General features: G+C 30.2%; 2 protein-coding genes across 2 annotated transcripts; both read left to right on the top strand.

The window, feature by feature from the left end:
* The first annotated feature begins 3,519 nt into the window (after positions 1–3,519).
* On the top strand, positions 3,520–4,496 carry LOC112801856 (kunitz trypsin inhibitor 5). The gene has a single exon (XM_025844800.3). It carries the CDS (start codon positions 3,710–3,712, stop codon positions 4,316–4,318), a length of 609 nt encoding a protein of 202 aa, XP_025700585.1. The 5' UTR covers positions 3,520–3,709; the 3' UTR covers positions 4,319–4,496.
* A 14,559-nt stretch (positions 4,497–19,055) lies between these two features.
* Positions 19,056–20,070, top strand: LOC112801855 (miraculin). Its single transcript, XM_025844798.3, has one exon. It carries the CDS (start codon positions 19,240–19,242, stop codon positions 19,879–19,881), a length of 642 nt encoding a protein of 213 aa, XP_025700583.1. The 5' UTR covers positions 19,056–19,239; the 3' UTR covers positions 19,882–20,070.
* Positions 20,071–20,316: the final 246 nt, after the last annotated feature.

Here is a 20,316-nt window from a genome sequence, read left to right as displayed (position 1 = left end):
ACAACTCAAAATAGGCGTCTAAATAAGTTACTCTTTCTTTGGTGGTTGTAAAAAGTAATGAACGAATAATATTGGCGGTGCTAAACATATACAAGTGTTATGATAATAAGGGCTATACATTTTCAATTCTTGCAAATTTTTATTTTCTTTTTTGTTTTAGATATATATTGTAAACTTATTTTTTGGTTTTTATTTTTATAAAATTTTAATATTTAATTTAACTTTTCATTATTTTTTTGCCATTAAATGCTACTAACAAATAAGACTAAATGATAAATTAAACTATTAAAGTGGAGCCATCTTTAGTTATTATATGAATATTTAATATAGTGAGCCTGGGGGTATCTAATAATTAACGTTATATTGGACAAATCCTTGCCTTAATTAGTATTTTTGTTTTTTCCCGTGGAAAGATACAAAAGACAGCTATTACATGCCTAGATCACATCTAAGCACTACTATTCAGTATTCACATATGTTTTGGATAAGATAGTCATGTTACATGATTTTAATTCATTTTAAAAATAAATATTAAAGGAGGAGCTTGCTATAATGGAATATCGGAAAGCCTCTTAAATTGGTGTATATTTTTTCCTTAACGTAATGTTATTTTCACACATATATTTGTATATATTTTCTATATGCGATGGATTTAGTTAAAAGGAAATGAAAGAATAATAATAATAATAATCTAAAAACAAAGCTGCTCTTTTCAATAACTTAAAATAAAATTTAATAATGTAAAACAATATTACTAGATACCCTAGTAGAAATAAAATGATAATACTCTTTCATTCTATTATTCATGAGTTAACTGATGATGAATTGGCTTAATTATGTTTTTAGTTTGATAAATTAAAAGTAAAAACAATATATACGGGTATCTAACTATGCTGATAACAAGTGTAACAGTAAATATAAAGTAGAAATTCGAAATATTTAGTAATTAAAATAAATTAACAAAAATTAATTAAAATTTATTTTATTTAATATTTATTAGTTATTTTAATAACTAATAATTTTTTTTTGTCTCTAACATCAGTGGTAAAGTTTCTCCTAGACATATATGATCATGGCCATTGGCCAACGCGTATTATAGATCTAAAGTGGTCAAGCAAAGTGGCTTCTCATAATTAAGCAAGGTGGCCTCTCATAATTATTATTTTATGGATCGATCATTCACACAATTATTCGTTCAGATATTAATATATTATATATTAATTTGGGCATGTTTTCATAATGTATAATAAGTTGAGCTAATATAATATTTCTAAAATAAAGCATACGCACGTTCGGTGCAATGATGCTAGTCATATGAGTTCACACTTTCACATGGATAGTGTTGGCCATCACACTCTGAGAAGTGAGAATAGATAAAAGTATAAAACACCTTTGCGCACTCAAACCTTTTTTCTCACTATTACACACCTGCATTCCATTGATATTATTTGGAGGTGGAATAATGTTATTAATTAGGAGTCAGATAAAAATGTTTAAAATAATTTTTAAGATATTTTTTATTAATTAAAATTTAATATATATAATTAATTAAATTGTGTTATTTTTGTTAAAATTAAATCAGATAAATTAATTTGACCAAAAAATTAATAAATTAAACTTTAAATTAATTTAAATTAATATTTTTTTATAAAAAATAACTATAATAATCCTATTATAAAAAATAACTAAAATATTATTATTATATATATATTTTTTAATTTTAAAAATTCTAAATTCTAACTCTATAATAATAGAGAAAAAAATATTAAAATTTAGAATTTTTAAAATATATAATAATAATAATAATAATAATAATAATAATAATAATAATATTTTAATAATTTTTTATAATAAATATATTTTAATTATTTTTTATAAAAAAATATTAATTTAGATCGATTTAAGGTATAATTTATTGATTTTTTTAAATCAATTTATTTAATCTATTTTTAATAAAAATAATATAGTTTAATCTATTATATGTATTAAATTTTAATTATTTAAAAATATTTTTAAAAAATTATTTTAAATATTTTTATCTGAATGATGAATATTATTTTGTATTATTTTTATGTATATTATTTTGTATATTTTTATTAGTAAATGTATATTTATTTGTAAGACTAAAATAGTTTATTCTTTACGCTGTTTCATCAAAATATTTATGAATAATTATTATAGCTATATATATATATATATAAATTAGTAATAATATAGAATAATATATATTTATTATTTATGTAATAAATTTTATTTGTTTTTAATATTTTATCACTAATTATCGAATATAAAAATTAAAATTAATACTTTTGTAAAAAGTTAAAATATATTTCTATTATGTGATAATATAAAATAAATAAATTTTTTAAATAAAAATATTATTTTAATCAATAAAATAATAATTATTAATTTATATATAATTATAATAATTATTGAATAATATTTTAGTTAAATAGACTAAAAAATATGATAATTTAATCCTACAAAAGAGTATATCTTTTATAAATAAAGATGGACATAATATTTATCAAAAAGGAGAAGTGTTATTTTTTTATATTTAAAAAGTAAAGATAAAAAATCATTCTCTATCTCTATCCGCTTTTATTCTTAATTTAAGTGTCCATATATTATGACCTTCCCGTGCACCATTATTCCAAAGATTTCTTTGTTTTAAAAAAAAAAAAAAAACTCATGCCTACATATGTCCATGTATGTCACTGTATTGCTTAGTAATTAGGTTAGCCATCCCATTACAACAAAAATTATTTTTAATGACAAACTTTTATTAATAATAATATAATAATTATTACATATTTTATTTAACTTATATTTTACGATAATTATATATATAGTTATGATTATTACTATATATTACAATAATAATTATATATTTTTTGTGATTATTAAAATTTTTTTATCAAAAATTATATAATTATTACTAAAATATTTTAGACAAAATATAAGATGACATTGATCAATATTTAATTATTAGTAAATATTCTGATTCGATTCAACAACGGCTATGGATCTACTTATAATTTTTGATTCGTCGGTATTCGACTGATGGTTAGAGGTGATCCACGTGTTATCTCGTGATCTATAAAAAATTTGGACAATTTGTAAAAATTTTTAGATGAATGAGTTTAAGAAAATGAGTCTATCCAAATATAAATAGGAAGAGACTTACCTTTTTAGTGATACATCATATTTCTTAACTGCCTCTTGATATATATACTAAATTTAATATTGGAGTATCTTTGCAGGTAATTCTATCCGTCGACACATCGACAATTCGATCGATCATCTCATCCCAAAAACTCGCACCCAAATCTAGATCCTATCTCACTTGATTGTACTTACCTTTACTTCACCTGATTTACCATTCTTCCGAACATCTGAACTCTAAATATATTAGAGATTATTTTTATTAGTTTTAAAATTAATATTAATGAGCACTAAAAATAATTTTTATCAGTGAGAATGCAATGATGCAAATAAAATAAAACATCGATCCTTATAGTCCAAGTTGACGAATATAATTAACATGGTTCCACTTCCACCCAAAAACACTATTAATAGATGTATCAATTTCCATTATTCACATACATACTCAAAACACAGAAAAGCACATTACATCTAACAACACCGCTTTTTATTATACTCCTAAGTCCTATCCACATTAATAGAGCACAAATATTTGAAAACAAAAATGAAGTCCTCATTATCACTCGCAGCAATCATGATATGCTCTGCCATGATGATAGGAATGGCAGCATCAGCAGCGGAACCAGTTCTCGACGTAACCGGTCAGAAACTCAGAAGCGGAGTCAAATACTTCATTCTGCCAGTTCTCAGAGGCAGAGGCGGTGGCTTAACCGTCGGAAGCAGCGTGAACAGCACGTGTCCAATCTACGTCTTGCAAGACAAGCTCGAAGTGACACGTGGCACACCAGTGACCTTCACACCTTCCACTCCCAACAAAGATGGCGTTATTCTAACTTCCACGGATCTCAACATCAAGTCCACGTCAGCACCAAAGTGCAAGGAGTCATCCGTGTGGAGGCTTCTCAAGGTGCTGAGCGGCGTGTGGTTCATAAGCACCGACGGCGTTGCCGGAAACCCTGGCGTCAACACCGTTGTCAACTGGTTCAAGATTGAGAAGGACGGCAAAGACTATAACCTCTCTTTTTGTCCTTCTGTTTGTAACTGCTCCACTCTGTGTAGGCCTCTTGGCATTTTCACCGACTCTGATGGCACCAAGCACTTGTCTCTCAGCGATCAGGTTCCAACTTTCAAGGTCATGTTCAAGAAGGCTTAATTAATTAAGCTCTAATTAGCCAATAAATAAAACAATGGCAGAGACCAGCTTGCTAGGCCTTTCTTTCTTTCTTCTTTTTTCAGTTTTCTTGTGTGAGAGAGTAAAATTTTCTGATGGATCAAATAATGGACTCATCAATGTATTAGTAAAACTCCTCAATAAAACGTGCTTTAATTTACTTTGATTATTACTCCTAAACTAGCTAAACTATCTAACTATATAAGGTAACTAGCCGTTGATGACTCAACTAACTTTCCTATTTCAGCACCAATCGTAGGAACAGAATTAACTGATTCTGTTTCTCCTCTCACACAATCTAAGCCTTCAGTATAATTTGATTGAGCGGTTGGGATTTAACTTAAACTAAACTAAAATAAGACTTAAAACTAAGCCATGGTAATTTATTGATCCCGCTCATTGAAAATAAAATATGAAATACACCTTAAACTCAGAACATGGCAGGGACAATATAGTATTTTGATCCCACTCGGAGCTTCTTCTAGAAGCGTCAACCACTCGTTCGGGTGAAGCATCAGCTTCACCAAGCAATGGTTGAATGCTCAGGGCAATGAGAACAAGAAGGACGACTAATGCTAGCAGTGTGTTCTTCATTAAATTTTTTCTGTATATATGCTTCAAACTCAGTAGTATTTGAATTAATTTGTATATGTCTTTGTTATTGATGGATGGAAGTGATGGGAGTTGAAGAAAATTGAAAGGATCTAGAAGCAGAGGAAGAAATTGATGATCATCAATAGAGGATTAACGTAAGAAATTGTAATTGAGAGTATAAAGTATTTGTTTATTGAACTAAGGTAAGATTGATTACATCACATGAAAAGATATGCTATATATTTATAGTAGTTGATAAAAACATGGAGAATTAGAGAGTTAACTTAAAATTTAAGAAAGTAACACACATTCTTAATCTTTACCCTTGTCACCCTCCTTTAAACTCATGATCAGTCTTGAAATGATCTTGAGTTTATCCTAAAACGTTCAAGGCCAACAAGGGATAAAAGTTTGGTAAATAAATATGCAATTTGATCTAATGTTGATATGTGAACTATGTGTAGTTGTTCTTGATGTTGACTCTATCCCTTACAAAATGAAGATTCAACTTGAAGTGTTTGGTTTTGTGATGCAAAATCAAAATGGGATTGACATCAATCATCAAAACACTAATATTGTCACAATAAATAGTAGGGGGTGTTGGTATTCGAATATGAAGTTCAATAAGTGAATTCTACATCCAAATGAGTTCAGAATCCACAGCTGCTAGGCCTCTGTATTCTGCTTCGACACTAGATCTGCTTATAACTTCTTGCTTTCTACTAGACCATGATACAAAGTTATCTCCTAAATAAACACAATATCCACAAGTGTTGCGTCTATCGTTAAGATCAGAATCCCAATTTGAATTAGAGAAAACAAACATAGAGTCTAAAATTAGTGCTAGGATGAAAGTTTAGTCCATGATTAATGATTCCAGCAAAGTGCCATAGCATTCTTTTAACGCCATTGCCAATGAATAATAAAAGGAGAGTGTATATATTGGCTTACTTTGTTAACCGAAAAAACAATATCAAATCTAGTATATTTAGCATATTAAAGTGATCCAACAGATCTTAAACAAGAGTTTGGTAGACTAGTTTGTTATAGATGGCTATATATCCGTAAGGCTATCCATGAGACCTTTTCATATAAGGTCATTGATTTTGAACAGTAAAATTGGCCAATTAGTAGTTGTATTTTTGTTTCTATCTATATATTTTTCATTGCTTTCCAGCTGGTTTAATTTTCGTTGCAATAATGGGATTGTAGATAATGAAATCAAGCAGCTATATATAACATTGTTGTATACAATTCTTCAGAAAGAGCAGGAAATTAATTACTTCAGCCTGAAGATTCTGGGATTACCAACTTCTTTTGAAATCCATATTCCAGCAAACAAACCTTAGAAGAGTCACAAAGAAATTAAACAGATTATTAATTATGCCGCTGTTCCAAACTAATTCTTAGTTGGAAAACAATCAAGTCGAAAACTGATGACCCCTGCTGATTCAAAATCTTATAGCCATTAATACCCCAAGGAACATTCATGTGAATATAAAGCTCATAGTAGATTATTGTACTTACGATGTTGTTTCAACATGCATCTTTAAATGAACAATTGTATTATATACATATATGTTACGGATAAAAAAAAATCATTAAATCAATCATTTATATAAAATATATATTAAAATATAAAATATAAATTAAAAAAATTAAAAATACATGTATTTATATACAAATACATAATAATTTATTTGATAACTAATTTTTTATATACACATACTATTTTTGTATGTATTTAATATTTATTTTTTTAGGAATAAATATTGTTTTGGTCCCTAATGTTTAGGGTCAAAATCGAAACCGTCCCCAACGTAATTTTTTATTTAGAATCGTCCTTAACATTTTATTTCGTATTAAAATCGTCTTTTTAATTTTTTACCGACAAAAATACCTTTTACCACCATCAGCACCTCCCTTACTTCACCACCACCACTAGGGGTGGAAAAAGGACAGGCGGCTTGCTAGGGACCTGTAGCCTGGCCTGCGTTTGGCCTGGCCTTGTGTGGCCTATTATAAAATAGACACAGGCTCAAGTATGTTAATAGGCCAAGTCCAGACTCACTAGTTAATCTTATTGGCTTGTCAGGCTTGCCTGAGTCTGTTAATACATAATTATATATATAAATAATTTTTTTATTATTACCAAAATTATGAGATATTTTAAATTTATTATATTTAATTATAAATAGTTTTATATATTTTAAATACTTTAAAATTTAATTTTTTATAAATATTAAATATGAGATATTACATATAAATGTTTATTAAAAAATAATTTTTTTAAATAATATTTTTATTTTTGTAAAAAAAATTATCAGGCCTTTTAACTGGCTTCAAGTCAGGCCAGTTTGAATAACAAGCCAGATTTAGTACTTTAAAAAAGTATATAGCAGGCTACAGGCCAAGTTTAGACCAATTGACTATATGATAGGCTAGGCATATTAAGAGCAAAGCCTGGCCTGTTTCTATCCCCTAACCACCACTTCCCTTACTCCCATCAAATACTAATACTCAGAATCAGAATCAAATTCAGAAGCAGAAACAACATCAAATTCAACAACATGAAATTTAGAATCAACATCAAATTCAACAATAAAATCAACACACAAAATCAGAATCAGAAGCAAAAATAAAATAAAAGCAAATGCATAAGCAGAAGAAAATGCATATGCAGAAGAAGAAGCAAATGCAGAAGCCAAAGCAGAAGAAGAAGCAGATGCAGATGCAGATGTAGAAGCAGATACAGATGCAGATGCAGAAGTAGGATCGGAAGCAGAAGCAAAGCAGTAACAAAGCAAAAGCAAAAACAAACATAGACGCAGAAGCATAAGAAGAAGCAGATGCATCTGGCAGTGGCGACTGGGCAGATTGGCAGTGGTAGGAACCCAGCTCAGCTTCGGATCCCTCTCTCTCTCCTTCGCGCGCAGCCCTCCTCGCGTCGGGTTCCCCTTCCGGCAACGCACTCCACGGCGGCAGAAGCATGCATGAACGCCCGCGACGTCTTCTTCTGTTCGCGGTTATGCTGGCGGCGGCTCGTGGGCGGACTAGCGACAAGGTAGGTGTCGCGATGGTGGTGGCGGCCTCTTCCCCTCCATCGGCACTTTCTCTCTCTCTTTTTTGAATTTCCTCTCTCGCTGGCTCGTGTTCGGTGGCGAAGGACCTAAAGGTGGCGGCAACGGCATTGGGATTCACGACGATGGCATTGTGATGTCGGGGCTCCCCCCTTCCCCTTCCCCCTCTCCCTTTCCCCTTTTCCTCCAATCCCCTCCTCACGTCCTTTTCTCTTTCCTTTCTCCCTTCTCCTCTCGCGTCCTTTTCTTTTTTTAGTTTTATAATTTTTTTATTAGGATAGGGGTATTTTAGTAATAAAATAAAAAATTTTATTAAAAAGAACGATTTTAATACGAAAAAACATTAAAGATGATTCTAAATAAAAAATTACGTTGGGGACGATTTCGATTCTGACCCTAAACGTTAGGAATCAAAACAGTATTTATCCTTTTTTTTATCTAGACTTAATATCTTTTTAAAAAAAGGGGGTTAGATTTAGACTTTTGTAAAACCTAATAGTTCAAAAGGCTAGATTATAGGCTTTAAAAAAACCTATATATGAAATTTGTTGGATTGACTTGTTGAAATATTATTTTGTAAAAGTAAAGAATTTAACTTTGATGTACTGTCAATGTAAAATTATTTTATATATACATTCAATCATATAACGTCATATTAACAAAAATAACTATCTTTTACATTGATTACGTGAATGGTCATCCAAATGAACGGTTATGATTGCATAACTGTATAAAATATTTTACACAATTCATCAAAATTAAACTCAAAAGTAAATTATTCATAGTTTAATTTTTCAACTATCCACTCGTAATAAATCCAAGACAAAACAAAACAAAAATCAATAGTCAAAATTAATAAAGATCGTAGCTTTTTTTTCTTTTTTCTTGAAATAAAATTTTATATTTATAAATTATAAGTATAGTTATAATATGTGATTAATGATTGATATATAAATAATTTATAATTTAAAGATAAAAATCATAAATTTTAAAATATATTTAATGTCAATTTAGATTTTTTGAGTTATAATTCACAAAACAATGAGTTATAATTCACAAAACAAATTTTTTCAAAAAATCGAGCTTGAACATGAAAAAATATCTATAAAGACTAACATGCCTAAACTTTGACCATATATTCATAGCATGGGTTATTTCGTCTAAACTAAAATTTAGTTCAACTCGACTTAATCCATTTTCACTTCTCGTTCGCCCTCTACAGAAAAAATCCAGCAAATAGAGACGATTTAATTGTGATCGCTTTTTTAGCGACAATTTTTTCCAATGCTGCTATATCTCAATTATTACTTTATTGTCCCTGTGTGCCCTTAACAAGATGTGGTAGAGGTGGAGGGCTTGGTTTTATTTCCCTCTTAAGCATTGTGCTTGATGCTTTCTTGAAGTTTTGGTGTTTAATTTCATAACCTTAACAAAGCTCTATTTTTATCAACACTGATCTCAACAACAAGTTCTCCTATGCGGATCAAAATCACTCTAGCTGGATTGTGTCGCATGCATGCAATACATAATAAGACTTTGTTTGGTTAATAGGTGAAAAAGAAAAGATAGAGACATAAATACACAAATAAACATAGATATAATAATACACAATTTTTTGGTTTATTTGATAAATAATACACAACACAATACACACACAAATCACAATTATACTAAAATGTCAATATTATTCTTCTCTTTTTATTATCAACACCATATCACAATAAGATCATATTCACTGTTTTCACTTTAGTTTGTCACTCTCTTTTTAAGATTGGCACTATAAAAAATTAAAAATAAAAATAAAAAAAGTTATGAAAACGACTGTCTTTTTCAATGAATGATAGTGGTGAATTAGTGATGTCTTCTTTCTCATAGAAAGAGAAAGGGACTAGATCTGCAAAATATTTTAAGGAGACACAAAATATAAGTCCATTATGTGTAACTGGGTATTACCGTGTCCTTTAAAAAATTGTCTCCACAACTAAAGGATAAACATGTATCACCGTATTTATATGTTAGATAGACATATTCACTAATCAAACACTATATAATGTCACAATGATGTCGTTCTTTCTCTCCTTTCTTCTTAGTAAATCACAGAGATAGAGTTTAAAATATATTTTAAAATTTTTTTAATAATTATCAAATATTCTTTATTTAATTTTAATTACAAATTAATTTTTTATATATTATTTAAGAGAAATATTATTTAAGAGATATATTCTGGTGTACATATAGCATAATTATAAAATCTCTTTATTTTATAAATTATTATTTTATTATTCATCTATCATATTCATTAACAATTAGAAACAAAAATAACAACGAAATAGATCTTCTATTAATCATGACTTTTTTAAATATTTTGACAATGTGAATCAATGAGTTTTTTATCCCTTGATCAGTTACACAATCGACTGAATTGAACTATACAATATGAGTTTTTTCTTATCAATCGATTGAATTTCGCAAGCGAATATGGATTTTTTTAAAATTCAATTGGAAGTGTTATCCAATCAATTGAATTACGCTGTACAATGAGTTTTTTTTCTTATCAATCGATTTGAATTTCACATGACGATATGAGTTTTTTCAAAATTCAATCGATTGAGAGTGTTATACAATCAATTGAATTTTATACTGTGCTATATATTAAGCCATTATGAATTTACCACCATCTAGTAAAAGAAAATTATTTTTATAGGGTTAAGTATGATTTTGGTTTCCAATGTAGAGGCCAAAAATTGATTTCGTCTCCAACTTTTTTTTCGTTACAAAATGGTTTCCAAAATTTCAGCTTATTTTAAAATCGTCATTCGGACGAAAATATCCTCCTTCTTCACCCCAAAATCAACCAAACTCAGTAGAAGCAAGTAGAACAGAAGCCTAAGCCCAGAACCCACCACCACCACCACCACCACCATCATCATCATCATCATCATCATCATCATCATCATCATCATCATCATCATCATCATCATCATCATCATCATCATCATCATCATCATCATCATCATCATCATCATCATCATCATCATCATCATCATCATCATCAGAACTTCCCCCAAAATCAACTAAAAACCCAAACTGAACCAGAACCCACTACCACCATCATTACCATTATCATCATGGTCATCACCATCATCATCAGAACAACAAAATCAACCAGAAGCTCAAGTTAAACCAAAACCCCATCATCATCATCATCAGAAGAACTATAAATAAAATTGAAAATCAGAAGAACCATCAACTATCAGAAATCAGAACTCAGAAAATCAGAACAATAATCAAAACTCAGAACCATCAACAAAATTCAAAACTAAAAATCCAGTTCACAGAAGAAGAAGAAGAAGAAGCGGCGGGCGGTGAGGGTCGTGGAGCAGCGGCAAGGACGCAGGCAGCAGTGCGAGCGGCGAGGATTAGAAGCGGCGCCGGCGACAGCGAGGAGCAACAACGGTGGCCCTTAGCTTTCTCCCTTCCAATTTCTCTCTTCTCCCTTAACTTTCTCCTCTCTTGCTCTTTGTTTTCCCTTCCGATCACAGGCGGCGGTGCAGCCTTCCCTCCTCTTTCCCCCGGATTCTCTTTCTTCCCCCACCCTTCTCTTTCTCGCTCCCCCTTCTCCCATTCTCTTTCTCCCTCTGATGCCTTTTTTTCTTTTTTTTTATTATTTTATTTTATAATTTTTTAATGAAGGTTAATTTGGTAATAGAAAAAATAAAATTAATAAAAAGAACAATTTTAAAACAAACTGAAATTTTGGAGACATTTTGTAACGAAAAAAAGTTTGGGATGAAATCGGTTTTCGGCCTCTACGTTGGAGACTAAAATCATACTTAACACATTCTTATACAAATAAAATAAAGAGAAATTCATTGATAAAACATAAAATAATTCATAAGAAAAAAAATCAATTGCAAATTTTTTTATTAAATAGCCAAAATCATTTTAAAAATCTAATTTGTATATCTCTTAATATTCATCATTTTAAGGTTGTTGAAGACTATACTCAACCAAAATGCCCCTTCTGTATAATCAAATTTAAATTTTTTATCCCTTATGTATAACCAAATTTTTTTCTCATTTTAACTCACATTTATCCGAATAGTATACAGTATTCAGTACACACCTTATATTCAATCCTTTTGCTGCATTAATTTCTGCCATCTTTAGCTATGGCTAGTGGCCAGTAGTTAGATTGATATGGTTCCACAGTAAAAAAAATTTCTTTAGAGCGGGCACTTTTTATTCACATTTTTTGTTGCTTTGACTGAGGCTAAAATTTACCGTGGCTGAGATTGGGAGTACATTCACGTAGTGGACTTTCACCAAATAGTACGAATGAATTCATTAAACTATTAAACAACGAAACATATGTGAGATCAAATAAAAATAAAAATAAAAATCCATTTATAGAACTAGTTATTATTTGCTTATTTTATCATACGAATGAAAATAAATTCACATCTATCTATCTATTATTTAATTGGTCATGACAATCTATTATGAGTTTTAGTAATATTTCGTTCTTCCTTAAATTTAGAGTTTTTATCAGAAAAACAATTACGGTAGTGTGTTTGAATAGTAATTACATAGTATCAAAAGAATTGAAAAACACTCAATCTAAAGTATCCATAGAGTCATCTATAAAAATTCTTAATAAAAAAATTAGAAAAATAAAATAAAAAACAATAACCATAACTACTTAAAGCATTTTCATAAGCATAATTCAATCGATTGACTTTAAAAAAATTCATATTGTGTTACACTTTCAAATGTTTGAATTTTGAAAAAATTCACATTGTGGTGCGAATTTCACTCGGTTGGTTATGCTTCTAATTGATTGAATTACCAATAAACACGGTTTTTCTAATTTTGAACGGATCAAGGAATAAAAAATTTATTGATTTGCATTACCAAAATATTCATAAAGATCACGATTAATAAAAGATCTATTTTATTGTTATTTTTATTTTTAGTTATTAATGAACATGATAGATGAATAATAAAATAATAATTTATAAAATAAAAAATAGATTTTCATTTTATAATTAAATAATATATAAAAGATTAATTTGTAATTAAAATTAAATAAAAATTATTTGACAATTATTAAAAAATTTAAAAAATATATTTTATTATTGTTAGAATATAATTATGATCAATTAGTATTATTTAGTATATCTGAATATTTATTATAGAAGATTACGTCTTTATTATTATAATTCTTTTAGTACCTATAAATATTCTTTTATATTGTATTATTCTAAATAACTTGAATAAACAACTTAAATACACTTAATAATATACTATCTTTTTTTCAATTTAATCTCTTGTTTCTAATAATTATTAAACTATTTAATAGTTTAAACGTTATAAAACCTTTGAATCTTTTCAATTAACAGATTTACTTTTCATGTTAATTCGATGCTAGCTTTTAGTAGAAAGGACTAAAAGCCCAAAACCTATTATCTTGTAAGGATTTAATAGCGTAAACAATTTAAAATTTAAACTACCAAATGGGAGATAAGTCTCAATGTAATCCCTGAAGTTGCACTCGAGCCTCATAGTAGTCCTGAACTTAAAAGTTCCTCAGAGTCATCCCCAAACTTGCACTCCGGGACTTAAAGTGGTCCTTCCGGCAATTTTAGCACACGTGGCGCAATCGGAAAGCTTAGCTGGCAGCGTTGGTGACACATGGGACTCACAACGGCTAGCTGATGTGGCAGAGTAAACTATTCTAACTCAATTTGGTCCCTCAAGTGAAGTTAAAACCCCAATCCCCTTTTTTGAAGGCCACATTGTTCACTCTGATGTCTCCTCGTCGGTGCTGTGTTCTTCTGTTCTCCCTCTCTGAAGCCCGAAGGTTATGACAAGCACGAGCAATGCAGCTGGGAGCTCGAACAACCCACGATCGTTTGGAAGCATCATGAGGAGCATGAACAGAAACAGAGAAGTTCGTTTGCCAGAATGGTGTGCCTGCGGATCGAGAACGGTGCTGCAGTGGTCAGGGATGGATTCTAATCCAGGGAGACCGTTCCTGGATTGCCCGAACTATAATGTAAGTATTATTGTTGTTGATTGCTGTATTTATGGATATAAATTTTGCTGATTGAATTTTCTTTGATGTCCAGACTGTGGGTAAGAAATGGTGTGGATTATTTATGTGGGTTGATAAAGTTTTGGAAGATGCCATGCCATATGATGATAAAACAAAATATTCAGATGATGATGAAGAATGGAAGATGAAGATGGCTTGGAAATTTGGTAAATTAGAAGCTGAAATTAGGGTTCTAAAAATGGGAGGAATTTTGATGTTTGTGTTCATGCTGCTGATTGTAATTGGTGTTCTTGTATTAAAGCTGGATAGACAGCAGGGTCAACTGTATCTAGCAAAAAACAAATGACATGCATGTTATATGCATTCCTTGTTCATGTACTTGTTCCTATCATTTTGTTTGAAAAAAATGGAAATTAAAGTGTTTGATTATATGCATACTTTTGTTCCTGGACTTCTTTTCAATGAAATAGAAATGGACAGGATTTGAACTACTCTTAAGTCTGTAACAGAGGATAAGATATAAACAAAAGGCTGAGAAAACTCAATTCAATAAAGTCATAATTCATTATTCATATTGGTAATGTTTGATTCAAAAAAGACATTATAGAGCCAAAACACCAAGTATATCAAAGTTGTTGACATATTGACCTGATAAAATTTAAATACTAAAATTTCCAAAACTCGGGCAATGTTTTAGGCATTGTAAATAACATCAGAAAAATAGATACAAAAAAAAAACAGCCTGCTTTTCCTAAACATAATCATCTTAATCTTTATTTTTGTGTCTGGGTGCCTTGAATCCAGGGTTGGGCACAAACTTCATGAAATTTGCAAGTCTTGTAACAGTTCCCTGTGTTGCACCTTGCATAGGGCCACTTGTTCAAATACTCCCATGCTTTCTTATTAACCCTTTCAATCTTTTTGATGATATCAAGGAAGCCATCTTGGCTAGTACACCTTGCACAATCCCAAAGTAGCCCTCTAAGCTGGAGATCCTTCCATTGTTTATTGAAGTTCTTCCACATATGCCAAACACAGAATCTGTGATGGACATCTGGAAAAACCTCCTTAACTGCATTTATAAGGCCCTGTTTCAGATACCAAAGAAGGGGTCAGATAGTTATTTTCGGGCAGCAAAACAGTCCCTACAGTTATATAAGTGACATCAAACTAGTCCCTACACAGCACTGTTACAGAACATTATGCAAAACAGAATAAATGAGTAACAATAGATTGACAGAACATTATGCAGCATATAATCAGTCCAGGATTAATTCTGCATATATAGACAGCAGCCCAGTGTATTAACATCATATAATCAGTCCAGGATTAATTCAGCATATATAATCAGCAATATGTGCCTTAAATCAAACTAGCAAATAAATTACAAGGACAGGCACCAAACTTCACTCTCCGTGTAGTTTCCCACAAAACCCAAGACCAATACCCTTTTTTTTCTTTTGCAACTGAGAAAAAAAATATATACAACTACAACTTACTACCAACAAAAAAAGGCACACAGAAATAAAGAAAATCTGCCAAATTTGGAGCTAAAGTAATCACTAACTAGAGAGGTTAAAAAACAATAAAATAATATACAATACTGAAAGTGGAGATGAAACAAGAAAAACCATCTACAAATAGTAATGGTAAATAGTAGTTAATGAAAGCTCATTAAATGGCATCTGTTATCTTCTTCATCTCGTAGCATTGATTCAGTCCTAATCTTCTTCTACCATTTTCATCATCACTCTCACTCTCTGCTTTTCATTACTTGACAGTTGGCAACAAAAGCACAACTCCCTTACTTTTCTACTTCTCCTTCTCCCTCTAATATTTCATTGTGCTATATTATCACTATATTCAAATTAACAATATAAGTTAAGTCTTCTATTATTTTGTGATTTTCTTTTTCAAAATTTTTATTAGAAAAGGTTATTGTGGACCGGGGTATTGAATAGAGTGCCTAACTTTGTTAGTTATTAACTGTTAAATTATATGATATTTCACCTTTATTTTGACCATGTTGCTAATGATTTATGTCATGTGAACATAAGAAAGTGTGAAATCAAGAACATTATTTTGGTGTAACTAAGGATAGCAGTTCTCTAGACACTAACTTTAATCTTGTGGATCAAACCATTCAAATTTACATACCCTTTTCCACAACTAATCCACTACTCCAGACCAAATTCATCAAACAATTTGACTATTCCAATAGCTAAGTTAACTTCATTAGCAATTGCAAAACTTACTTTATATTACTCTAACTTATGTATGCAAGAATCCTTTATGATCACACACTCAGTTTAACTAAACAGCATTACATATTACATTCAGTTTAACTAAACTAACCCAATACAAAGAAGGGCAATTAGGTAAATCAGTCAAATTCAGAATCCATTATCAGAGTTACAAAAAATTTCAACTTTCAAAAGATCTTTACTTCTACTGTGATCATGCAAACTCTGTTTAACAAATTCATTGATCATAGTCATTGTCCTGAAACACATTAACAGTTTGGAAACTCCTCCATTAAGAGCAGTAAACCTTAACACATAAAGAACACATTTTTATATCATCAAAACACAAGAAACACTCCTACTCTACAGTTTTCTTGGCCAAACCACTACGAAAGCCAGTAGTGATCAAACCCTAGCACAGAAAACAGAACAGAGACGTTCAAACCCACCAATTATAATCGAAAAAATGGCCTGAATTTTTGTGAATATTAGATTAACAACAATATCAAAAAACAGAGGAACCACATTTTTTTCATTTTTGGCTTACCTCTTTTAGAGAAACCAGGCTTCCCATGATTTTTTTTCATTTTTGGCAAACGAGCTTCTCTGTTTCTGTTTATTCTCCTCATGATGCTTCCAAACGATCATGGGTTGTTCGAGCTTCCAGCTGCATTGCTCGTGCTAGCCATAACCTTCGGGATTCAGAGAGGAAGAACAGAAGAACACAGCACCGACGAGGAGACAGCAGAGTGAACAATGTGGCCTTCAAAAAAGGGGATTAGGATTTTAACTTCACCTGAGGGACCAAATTGAGTCGGAAGAGTTTACTCTGCCACATCAGCTAGCCGTTGTGAGTCCCACGTATCACCAACGCTGCCAGCTAAGCTTTCCGGTTGCGCCACGTGTGCTGAAATTGTCGGAAGGACCACTTTGAGTTCCAGAGTGCAAGTTCGGGGATGACTCTCAGGAACTTTTAAGTTCAGGGACTACCATGAAGCTCGAGTACAACTTCAAGGACTACATTGAGGCTTATCTCACCAAATGGTGACAGGTAATAAATGGGTTTTATATACAAATTTTAATATCTTGTACTTTCTAGCGATAAAAGAAGATAAGTTTCTAACAAAAATTATTTTAAAAGAATCTAAAAATTTTATTTCCTAAATAATTTATATATATAGATAAAAAAATCCTAATCTTATGTCAAAGAGTAAATGATCAAATAAAACGAACAAATATTTTGTTCTGAGCTTTTCTAAAAGAATTTTTCGTAGAGGCAAATAATGTAGTCTTGCAAAGTGATGTGCAATCCATGCATAAAGTTGAAATCAAACACACATTGGTTTCATAATGAAGCTATTAATTTCAAGTTTGAAATGCAAACATATACAGACGTAACCGTGTTGAGGTGGCATACCTAAAAATAAAAACTATGGTCCACATGGACTACTTGAAAACAAGAGAGTACTTGAAAATAAGAAACTTATTACGCTTCACACAAGCAAGAGGCTATTTATTTTCTTTATTAACGCATCCAAATGCATAAAGGACATAGGTATGGCAATGTCCTAGCATTACTAACTCTCTGCAAAGTCAACAATTGAAGAAGTCAATACAAATTTTTATTCCAAGATAAGGTTCTTTAATTACCATCTTAAAGAATTCGGCATGTAAATGGGATACGAATGACATGTTAGTTCAAAATCTAAAAACCAATTCAAACCTATATGTAATGTATCTCACCATGAAGATTACTGGTTTTGGTGTTGATCTCTTCACCACTAATTATATTTGGATCTTAGCAATTGTAATAAAACATGACTAATAAGGTTAGACTTATTATTATTACTATTTGAAATCACTAAGAAGGGACGATTTTATTTTTTTTCTTTTATATCATTTAACCCATCATACTATATATATATACACACACACGATAATTCTATCAAAAACTAATAATTTAAAAAAGAAATGTTAGAGCTTAGCATAATTTATTGTTTTTGGCCGATAATTAACCGATAATATTTAAAAATATATTATTAAATTGTTAAATTAAAAAAATTAAATAAATAATTAAAAATACTATTAAAATTCAATAGATTTTGTTAACTCTTAAACTTTTCTCAATTTAAGAGTGTTGTAATAAGATAATGGATTGGATGGATATACAACATAGTCCATACCATTGACTTAGTTATCAAAAGTGAGTATATGTACAATTGAGTACAAATCATTATTTACTAAAAAACTTAGCTAATATAAAATAAATTGATACCGTGATAACTTTTGTTGACAGGATTCTTATTTAAATCATCAAGAAAAATAAATATATTCTACTATATTAGATCACTGAGTTATCATCAATATTTTTAATAATATAAAATAACATCTAATAATGTAATATTATTTATTTTTTATAATTAAGTGCTGACTAAATTTTAATAAAATTATTGATTTCTTGGATTTTTTCTTTGTTTATTTCTTTCTTGGTCAAATATAAAGCTAGTACTTCATGAATTTTCAAATACAACACTCTTTGTTGGCCAATAATATTGTGCTTATCTTTGACCAAATAAATCAAATACATATTTTATCAACCATTGCTAGATATATTATTGTACACTAAAATTAATTACTAAAATTAGATATTAATAGTCAATAAATAATAACTCAAATGACATAGTCTCCTCATACTTAATTAAGAGGTTGCGGATTCGAACCTCCTATCTTTGGTAAAAAAAAAATAGATATTAATATAATATATATTAAAATAAAATACACATTAAAAATAATTAAATTCCGTATTTTTATAAATGAAACCATAAAGATAAGAATGGTGCGTGGAACGCACTAAAGTAAATTAAACTAGATGTTATAAATTGTTGTCCTCAATCCCCCATTGTCTCTACATCCATCAATATAAAAAAAATGAATTTTACACTTCTAGCCTTATTCCTTTTCTTTTCTTTGAGATCTCAATTACTTCTTGGAGCATCGAATGCTTCACCTGAAGAAGTTCTTGACACTTCAGGCAAGAAGCTAAGAACCGACACCAATTACTACATCATTCCGGCCAAGCCCTTCGTCATATGCGGCATTGTTAGCTGCTTTAATGGCGGAGGGCTTGTCCTGGACACCTTCGACGAAACATGTCCTCTTGATGTTATGATTGAGAAAGCAAATGACGGTCTTCCACTTCAATTCTCACCTATTAACCCTAAAATGGGTGTTATTCGAGTCTCTACAGATCTCAACATCATGTTCTCCGCCGCGGACCAAAATAATTGCCCCCAATACTCCACCGTGTGGAAGCTTGGTGACTATGATGCTTCTAATGGACAAACATTTGTGAGCACTGGGGGTGATTTTGGAAATCCAAGTTCCCAAACCATAAAAAGTTGGTTTAAGATTGAGAAGTACGAGGATGCTTATAAGCTGGTGTATTGCCCTAGCGTGTGCAAATCTTGTAAGCATTTGTGCAAAGATATTGGCATCTTTGAGGATAAGAATAAGAGGATGCATTTGGCTCTAAGTGATGATCCCTTCAAAGTTAAGTTCAAGAAAGTTTAATGTTCATCAAAGCTTTCTCCCATTTAATTTGTATTTGCATACTGTGTGTTTATTTATCAGGATTCTTAATTAAGTTAGGTTTCCTTGTTAAAGAAATATAAATAAAGGTATGAAACTATGAATAAGGAAAATATGATATTCTCCTAGCTTTACTAATACTATTTATGGATTGCAAAGTTGATTTTTCAAGTGAATCTGTAATTTCTTCTTATTTCAAGTTTTGGTCTCAGAATCTATTTAATTTTTTTAATGATAGTATCGACATGATTTTGGAGGTAAATGTTGATAAGAGCCTATATTTAAACAGAGATTTTTATTTTTTAAAAAAATTTATTATATTAAAATTTTTGAATTTTATAAAAATAAGATGTATAATTTTTCTATTTTAGTCAGAACCGTTATTTTTAATTAGATAGATAAATTCTCAACAATGTA

Source organism: Arachis hypogaea, chromosome 5 (genome assembly GCF_003086295.3).
Source record: "Arachis hypogaea cultivar Tifrunner chromosome 5, arahy.Tifrunner.gnm2.J5K5, whole genome shotgun sequence".
Classification (NCBI taxonomy): Eukaryota; Viridiplantae; Streptophyta; class Magnoliopsida; order Fabales; family Fabaceae; genus Arachis; species Arachis hypogaea.
Note: the sequence above shows the minus strand (reverse complement) of the source record. Positions and strands in the feature narration are given on the sequence as shown.

Bases quoted from the DNA above. Each gene is read 5' to 3' on its own strand.
- LOC112801856 (XM_025844800.3), top strand. From the start codon at position 3,710: ATGAAGTCCTCATTATCACTCGCAGCAATCATGATATGCTCTGCCATG.
- LOC112801855 (XM_025844798.3), top strand. From the start codon at position 19,240: ATGAATTTTACACTTCTAGCCTTATTCCTTTTCTTTTCTTTGAGATCT.